This window comes from Sus scrofa, chromosome 13, assembly GCF_054392235.1.
Source record: "Sus scrofa isolate SSC_HxYL_T2T_F1_AM1 chromosome 13, Sscrofa_HxYL_maternal_Yorkshire_Landrace_v2.0, whole genome shotgun sequence".
Taxonomy (NCBI): domain Eukaryota; kingdom Metazoa; phylum Chordata; class Mammalia; order Artiodactyla; family Suidae; genus Sus; species Sus scrofa.
Genome location: NC_139395.1, coordinates 214,940,853 through 214,950,039, shown reverse-complemented (window position 1 = coordinate 214,950,039; position 9,187 = coordinate 214,940,853). Strand labels below are relative to the sequence as shown.

At 46.5% G+C, this 9,187-nt stretch overlaps 1 protein-coding gene across 1 annotated transcript; it reads right to left on the bottom strand.

Moving 5' to 3' along the window:
- Positions 1–2,002: 2,002 nt before the first annotated feature.
- LOC100622246 (carbonyl reductase [NADPH] 1) lies at positions 2,003–7,851 on the bottom strand. Its single transcript, NM_001315746.1, has 3 exons — positions 7,350–7,851; positions 6,730–6,837; positions 2,003–2,550 (listed from the first exon to the last, which is right to left on the bottom strand). The coding sequence occupies exons 1-3, from the start codon at positions 7,636–7,638 to the stop codon at positions 2,102–2,104; spliced, it is 846 nt and encodes a 281-aa protein (NP_001302675.1). The 5' UTR covers positions 7,639–7,851; the 3' UTR covers positions 2,003–2,101.
- Between the last annotated feature and the right edge of the window lie 1,336 nt (positions 7,852–9,187).

The following is a 9,187-nucleotide window of genomic DNA, read 5'->3' as shown; positions in this document are numbered from 1 at the left end:
AAAAGTATTGCAGGGGTGTTATGGCTCTAAAGCCTTGTTAATCTGGAAAATTTCTGCTCCTTGTGGACATCAGTACATCTGCCTTTCTAAGGAAGAGGTTTTAGATCCCAAAGCAGAGACTTGGGCAGGAGCTCACCCATGCTGGCTACCCTCACAGTCTGTATCCTTTGAGCTTACATCCACTTATACTGGAAAGCGATGGCCCTGTTGTTGACCAGAGTGTGCAGCCCCTAGGTACTCTTTGCACAAGCAGTTGAGCAGGGCGCAAATCCTCTACAGGTCATCAATGTCTGGCTGGTGGAAGCACAGGCTCAGGCTCTCTGCCTGGTGCTGCTTCTTGGCTGCTTGCCCTTGTGCCCACCCGGGGAGATCTATATTCCCAGAGAACTTCCAGAATAGCTCCTGCATGATGGCCAATCCAATACCTGTTTGCCTTAGTCAAGAGTGCCATGTGAGTGCTGGACAACATAGCCAATGCTGTTGGGGGGACCCTGGTGTGGTGAGTGGAGGGTGGTGGGAGTCTAAGGCTAGAAGCTCAGCTGTGCAAGGGGCAGCACTTGGTAACACAGAAGCCAGCTAGACTAGCGCTGGGATTCAGTGTGTCTGGGATCCAGGACTGTGACTCTGCCTTCTCCCCTCCATTCCAAGGACCACCCAAAGTTGCAGTAGGTTCCTAACAACTGAGTCCTGACTCTCCCCTCTCTCTGGTGCTGCCTCCAGAGCAGAACCTGGAAACAGCTGTCTATTGATCTCACCTCTGAGTTGCACATGGGTTGGAAGGGTGGAGACGGGTTGATGAAGGGTCTGTAGGGGGCTAGTTATTCCTGGCGATTGACCAAAAAATAATTTGGGGGGGAGATCTCCAAAAGGAGAAAAAGGAGTGCACATTCATTGTCTTGGGCTGGCTCAACACTCTCTCCAGAATGGCAGGGATTGCTTTTCCCTAAAATGCAAAAACAATTACTGAGGGCGATGGCTTCTGAGGACATAGTTCCAGGCACTTTCTTAAGAGGAATTCAGGACACGGAGTGAGAGAAAATGGTCTTGTGATTCCACTTACCTGTGGGCAGGGTACCTGACTTTGTGGGATTCCCAGTGTTGCCCCAGGTGTTGGTGTTGTTTGTGAAGCGCTCTGTGCCAAGCCACTAATTGAGTGTTTCTTTAATGGTTACATAATTTTAGGATTGCTGAATGTTCCTAAATTTGGTTTTGCTTTATGTCGAGCTAGTAAGTGCTACATCTAGGGAGCTCCCTGGTGGTCTAGTGCTTGGGACTCATTCCTTGCCTGGCTGCAGCCAGGGTTCAGTGCTTGGTCTGGGAATTGAGATCCCACATCAAGCCACTGCATGCCATGGCCACCGCCCACCCAAAGTAATGTATGCAAGAATGTGTTATTTACATGGAATTTGACAGGGAGTGCCTCCCTGAAGGCAGGAAACAGAAGGTGGGGGACCATTCCTGGGGCCCTGGGGAAGCCAGGCTTGATGTTGGGCAGAAGAAGCTTGTCCTTGCTGTCCTGGGTGGTACTGCGACCCTGTTATAGGGACTCATGCCAGAGGATGCTTAGCACTTCCTGTGCGTTTTCAACACTGTCACCTATATCCTGACACTGATCTTCCCAGCACACCTATGACTGTGATCCCCAGTTTACAAGTGAGGGGATACAGTAGATGCAGCATTTGCTCAAGGTCATGCAGGAAGGTGGCCCAGCCAGGACTCTTTGGTTCCAGATGTTCACTTACAAACTTGAAGCTATACTAGACACCTCCAAACTAGACTCGAGAATTATGTATATTTGAGCTGAATTAACATTTAACAGTCTGCATGCATGGACAGGTATAAAGAACTATTTATTCATCTTTGATTTTTAGTCATCATTTGGAATCCATTCCATTTTCCCTCCCTGGGATAATAGAAGAAATCACAAAAGCCTTCACAGAATGAGCAGCCGTCTCCCAGTGGCGACTTAATAGAGAGAGATTTGGATTCTTTTACAAAGTTTTTTTTTTTTTTTTTTTTTTTGCACAGGAATATTTTTGATAGTGTAAGTATCCTTTTGGTGAAATCAGGACACAAATTATGCATTGACCCAGGGGTAGCTCTAAGGGGGAACACCCCATTCTACAACTTTTTTCTCAGAAACAAACTGACCGTGAGGCCCCTCTGCATCTGAGGGTAAAAGGGCCAGGTACACGGGGGTCTCTGCTCCTTCCTCTGGGCTCTTGGGGGCTTTGGGTCCAGCCATGTCAGTTCTCACCCACCCTGGGCAGCAGGCATTCAGGAGGATCTTGTCCCCTGCTCTCTGCTCACTCAGTTTCCTGGCATAGATCCTGGAGAGTACAGTGACCCCGATTTTTGTCACTCCGTACGCGGTACTTGGCCAGCCTTCCTTCTTATGGACTCCGTTCTTTGTGTCTTCCACAAACTTGTTCATGAGCCCCACCAGCTCTTCCTCTGTGATGGTCTCACTCTTGAACTTCTGTTGCAGTTCAGGACTGCAGTTGTTAAGAGCTCTGACACTCTCAGTGCTAGACACATTCACCACTCTGCCTAAAATACACACAAATCATTACATAGAGAAGTGAGTACAAGAAGGATGAATACCCAGCTTGGGACAGGACTTACCTCTGTAAAAGAACATTAGGGAAGGAAAGGAAAGTACTTGGGGTGGTTACTCACTGGGTTTTATTTGTTTTATTATTTTAAGTAACCATCTGTTATTTCTAATGTTGGTTGAAACCATCTGGGGGTTTATCATTTTGGAAATTACAGGAATGAAGTCTTCTACTTAAAATCAACAAACAAATCATGGTAATGTGAAGAGTTTTGTAAACCTACTACCTAGAAATTTGTGAAAATTACTGTAAAAATTCAACACTTTAAAGTCTTTGGAAATGGTCCTTAAGGCATACAGCAAATGAAGAAATGATTTCCAGAATATCTACAATAACTCAGGTAAGAACAGAGAGATTCTGTGGTGATTCAACCATGACTTGCTCCTTCCCTTCCCCCTTTCTGTCCACAGCAATAGAAACTGCACCCTAGACGCTGCATCTGAGAACACAGGACTCTCTTCTCGTCAAGGGCTATGGTATCTTCCCAAGATGGGTAGGACATCAGCATTTCTCACCTTGGCCCTCAGCTACCTGTTGCAGAGGTTCGGTTCCTGGCAAGTGTATCCAGGAGGTGAGGACTTCCTTCTTCCACCTGGCCCTCATTTGTGGGACAAAGGCTCTACCTTAGGTTGGGCATCTGGAGAATACTACAGCCTAGACTATCCTTGCCCCAGCTTGTTTGTAAGGCAGAATTATGCAAAGAGAAGCGAGAAGAGAAGACCAGAGACTACTGCCCCTCCCTCGCAGCTCCTAAAGCAGGAGTGTCACTGGAAGAGAAATGTCACCATCCCTGTCCCTAATTTCAGACCTGTGGCTTAGAGATTTTGCACAGTGGAAAGAGGCAGGACGTAAAACCTGAGAGGTCTGAAGCTCTCCCAAAAGGAACTGATTTTATTTGAAACAGCATGAGGAAGTTAGATCTTAAGGGCATTCTCAAGAACAATGGAAGTTGTGCTGAAAAGCAATTAGGAGGAGATTGGTAGCTTCACTAGAAATATAAGCTAAATCATGCAAGTCAGCAATTTTGCCAGAGAAAACGAGAAAAAGGTGAGGATAAGAACCCTCCTGGGTTCCGAACAGACCACAAAAAGTACCCTTTCAAAAGAGCCTGAATTTAATTGGATCAAGACCCATGTGTGGAGTTCCCATCGTGGCGCAGTGGTTAATGAATCTGACTAGGAACCATGAGGTTGCGGGTTCGATCCTTGCTCAGTGGGTTAAGGAGCCTGCATTGCTGTGAGCTGTGGTGTAGGTTGCAGATGCAGCTCGGATCCTGCATTGCTATGGCTGTGGCGTAGGCCGGCGGCTGCAGCTCCAATTTGACCTCTAGCCTGGGAACCTCCATATGCTTCGGGAGTGGCCCAAGAAATGTCAAAAAGACAAAAAAAAAAAAAAAAAAAAAAAAGATCCATGTGTGGAATAATTTTTGCTTTGCACTGTTAAAAACAATAGAGCAACTGGCTGTCCAGTAGTGGAGATTAACAGCCGGGTGTGGTCCAGGAAAAAGAAGGCAAAAGAGAACTTTGCTAAATCCACTGTGATCCCAGAGGGACAGTGGTTCTAAACTAGGCTGTCCTTTCTGAGCTGTAACATTAGAGGCTTCACACTGCAGAGGGAGGAGGGTGGGAAACCCAACTTCAAAAAATAATGTCTATGAACGAATAAGTAAATAACAACCACAAGCCCAAGGAAGATGGGGTCTAATAGCAAAAGTAGCTATAAAATTCTACAATGTCCAGTTTCCAATCCAAAATGAGCAGACATGGACAAAAAATTTTAAACTCTGACCCACACAGGGGGAAAAAAGTGGCAACAGAAAATTGGTCATGCTGCTATAGTCAGTTAGCTTTGATTTCCATCCCCCTAAAGGTTCGTGAGTTCAGAAAATATCAACAAATAAGAGAGTCAATGGCCTAGGAGTCCCATTCGATGATCCTGTGACATAAAGTGATTTAGAGAAACTGTTTTATTAATCATCCAAGCATTCTCCTAAGATGAGTACATTTTAGAAACGAGTCAATTATCCCATGTCCTTCTTTTTACCTAGAACAGGTAAGGAGTATGAAGCAACTCGTAAATTACTAGAAATGGCATTGTCCTTAAGACAGTATAGAGCCATCAAAATGTTGCAGTAGCACCGTTCAGAGATGCTATATATGGGTTAATTTATTTCACTCTCAAAAAAATATGACCAGCCTCTCTCACAACACAAATAACACATACTTCATGACTTAAAAATGCAAAACATAGAAAGGCGTAAAGAAAGAAAAAATGCAGGAGAAGAAGTCAGAATGGTTAACTGGTATACAGGAAAGGCAGCTATATTGCTCAAAGGGCCTTGACATTATTTTTCATGTGCCTTCAATCTGGATAGCAGATAGGGAGACACTATTCTACTAAGTTGGTTATAATTAGTAATCAAATGGCAAGCTCTTTTTCATTCTTCATTCACTAGTCTATCTTAGGAAGGCTAGAATCAGTGGTAGAAATAATAATCTGGATTAGGGAAGTCGACCAGGAGATCAAAATTCTCTCGGGCTAATACACTCCTGAGTGCCGAGTGCTCCTGAGTGCTTCATTTCCCCAGTGTACCATGCCGGCTCTCCCACTGACCCAAGGATTCGAACCAGCCTCCTGGAGCCCTCTGCCTGAAGCTAGGTGAGACTGTAGACTCCTCAGAACAGAATCCCATGCTAGATTAAGTCATGATAACATGAACCGCTTCCCCAAAGAAACAGAAGAGTTCTCTCATTTCAAAAGTCTAGTAAATCTTACACCCATCCTGAGACTACAGCTCGTATTTAGATTTTCATTAACTCTAGCAAGAGAAACTGTTCAACAGCGGCTGCCTCAGCAAATCCAGGAAGTTCTCATTCCTCCTTCTGGACAAAGTCCAGAGGTGGGAGGCAATGGCCCAGATAACTAAGAAAAATTGTTGGCCAGAAGTCGTTAGCATAAGGAGAAGGGGCAGTGGTGACTCAGGGAACTCCACTGCTGCCCTCAAATACTGGGATGAGTGGACAAATTAGGGGACATTCTAAAGATTGACTTTTGAGGCTGAACCAAGTCTTAGAAGTAGTAGAACTTTTCAGGAGGACAGGATGGGGAAACAGGGAAGAAGCTGAGTGTAAATTGGAAATGTACAAACTCAATCTCAAGCAACACCTCTTAGTCTTTCTAAAAGTATCTGCTTGTCTTATTTGGTGTATTTAATGGGTGGTGGTTCTCCTACTGTCTCCTTACTTCTGGGTCAGTATTACAGTAGTTTAACCCAAAGGAATAGGAGAGTGTTTGATCAGCAACATTAAGCACTTTGAAGGGCAGTTAAAATGGTCTTGGAGTTTGGCAGCTCAGATTACAGATCCCTATGAGCCATGCTAAGGGCTTGGACTTTGCTCCTGAAGGATTTTAGGGAGAGGAGTGAGCCTGCTGAGGGCAGAGAATGAAAGGAAAGGACTCAAAATGAGGGGAGGGGTCTCTGAGGAGGATTTACAATTGTCTACAAATGACACTGAAGACCTGCTGTAGAGCTGGAACGGAGGAGAAGGCCTGGGGCGAAACTTAGTAGGATAACTCTTAGGACCTGGTAAATGGTAATGAGTGGGAAGACATGGTGACCTCCAGCATCTCCAGGTGGGTGGAGGATGGGATCACTGACCAAGATGATTTGGGGAAAGGATGAGTCCTTGGACATAAGATGGAGAGGCTGGAAAACAAAATGTGTGCTTGGAGCTCTGGGAACGTTCCCATGCAGGTGACAGACTTTGGGGGCGAGGGCACTAATGAACTGAGGGCAGCACAGGTTCCACTAGTCTGATCAGGTCACCGTGAGAGGAAGAGGTGGAGGAGAAGGTCTTAGGTGAAATCCTAAGGGACGTCCGGCTGTGATGGGCACTGAGCAAGTTAAGGGCCTCTTGGAGGAGACCTCTGAGCTAAAATGGAAAAGAGAGGAAAGAGCCAGATATGCAAAGAGAAGCCAGACAGAGAGCACCCCTGACCTGGACAGTAAGGTCTCAGGGCACCTGGCTGGGTGGAGACACATCCTGGAGGCCAGTGGCAGGCAGGGCTCAGGTCCTACTAGAAACACTACAGCTTGGGCTCCAGTCAGACTCACCTTGGGGTTTTATCAGAGGCAGGAGCTCTGTGCATACATTTCGGGTTCCCAAGAAGTTTGTTTTCATAGTTACTTCTGCTTGAATATGAAACGGTGTGGGATCAACAGCTTTCAGGAGAAAAGGAGAGTGACTATCAGCCATGTCATAACATTCCATAGGAAGATATTAAAAAATGGTGCGTAAGAAATCTGCGAAGTTTTGGAAAAGTGCATCTAGTTAATAGCATTGCGCCCATGTGAATTTCTGGGATAATGCTGGGCAGTTTTGTAAGGTCACACCACTGGGGGGAGGCTGCACAAAAGGTGCACCGGGAGGGATCTCGGTGTAGCAGTTTTTGCAATTTCCTTATTTCAAAATAAGTTAAAAATTCACTCATCTGCACTCAGGTCCAATCAGGAAGAAGTTGTGGAACAACCTAGAAAAGTTCCCCTGGAACCAGCCAAAGACACAGTTCCCTCTGGCTAGAAAGCACTCAATTCCCAGCGGCCTCTGCTAGCTGTACCCTTTCCCACTTTTCATTTGCTTCCCTATTCCCATTCCGGACCCCACAGCTGCGATTCCTCAACAGTTCCAAACCATCCTGCGCGACCGCCTTGCCTGCGAGCACCTACCCCCTTACTTTTGAAAGCGATGCCCGCGTTATTGACCAGCACGTTGAGTCCCCCATACTCCTTGAGCAGGAAGTCGCGCAGGGCCTGGATGCTCCGAAGGTCGTCGATATCCAGCTGGTGGAAGCGCGGGCTCAGACCCTCAGCCTGCAGCTGCTGCACCGCCGCCTGGCCTCTCGCCACGTCCCGCGCCGTAAGCATCACATCCCCCGAGAACTGCTGGCACAGATCACGCACGATGGCGAGGCCGATGCCCTTGTTGCCGCCGGTCACCACCGCCACGCGAATGTTGGACGACATGGTCGGGAGCGGGGCAGCGGTGCCTCTGCACGGACAGCGGATGGGTCTGGTTTCTCCCAAACGCGAGGCCGAAGGTCTGCGCAATGCTGGCAGCCGATGCGACGCAGAATGGGTTGGGTGCCCACTAGCAGCACTCTCGCCGCGAGCCTCCGGGCTGAGTGCAAAGGCGCGGGCCCCACCTGCTGAGGGCCTGGCTCCAGGATGCCGCTCTAGGGCTGAAGGGAAAGTAGAGAAGGGGCGCTGGGGTTGGTTTGGAGAGCTGTCAGCTGAAGAGCCGTTGCCCAGCGACCGCGTGCCTGACAGCAGAGAATCATTCCGATTGGCTGTTGTTGAATACGTTTAAACTGAGCCCTTATCTTCTGTTTTGCCAGCTTTTCTTTGTATTCACCCACTGCTAGCCTCTTCACAGTTGCACTTAAAGAAATGGGTCGATTTCACAGACTTTTTTTTTTTTTTCTTTACAGCGTTTAAAAGGATATTGCTCAAACTCTTTGGAACCTAGAGTTGTGGAATAAACTGGAAGAACATGATGGGGATCAAATGTGTGTTGATATCTTCCCAAAGAATGGGAAAGCAAAGCTATTGGTTTATCCTTGGCTGGTTATCACCTGTTAGTGGGTGGAGGTAGATGATGGGCCCCTGGGCAGAGAACAGCTAGGACTTCTTTCCTTTTGACACTTCAAGGAAAAAGTTAATGGCAGGAACCGAGCTCTGCAGGAGTGGGAAGATCCGAGGACCATTTCAATCACTCCTGGGGTGAGGGAGACCTCCCTGATTACATGTGAGCAGTAAGACTCCTGAGGTCGAAAAGGGAGGGGGCGCCAAGCCATAATAAGTCCTTACTGAACACCCTTTGCTCTGGAATCCATCTTGGCCAAAAGATGCACAGGCATATGGGGGAAGGTCCTGTGTTCAGTCAGGTGTGAAAAATAAAACAAGATAATTGGCTATACAATGATCATCACAGCTCAGTTTTACAGCATGTTCATGTCAAACCCCAGCTATAAAAATATAGTAAATTTCATTGAGTTAAAGAAAAAGATAATGGGTTAAAGGTAAACAAAGAACTGTGCTGTATAAGTGATCTAAATCACCTCTCTGCTGCTCTTCTCACTTGGGGACACCTGCACCCACACCTCTCCTTAGGGTGTGTACTACTTCTTTGCTTCTAACTTAAATTACTCCTCCATTTGCTCTCCCACATGTTGTACTGTGACTCTGACAACAAATTTTACACCTGTTTTCATAGTATTTGCCGCCTTGAAACATTCTTACTTTCAACAGGCGGCAAGGATCAGGACAATTCTCTCTGGAATCTTTATCCACTGGTTTCAGTGTTCATGTGATTGCATAGTTATCTGGACAGATTTTATAGGAAATAGTTAATAAAAGTCAAAAGTGAAGTTAGATAGGAATTCCCTGGTGGCCTAGCTGGTAAGTGTTTGGCATTGTCATTGCTCTGGTACAGGTTTGATCCCTGGACTGGGAACTTCTGAATGCTGCAGGCATGGCCAAAATTTTTTTTTTTTTTTTTTTTTTTTGTCTTTTT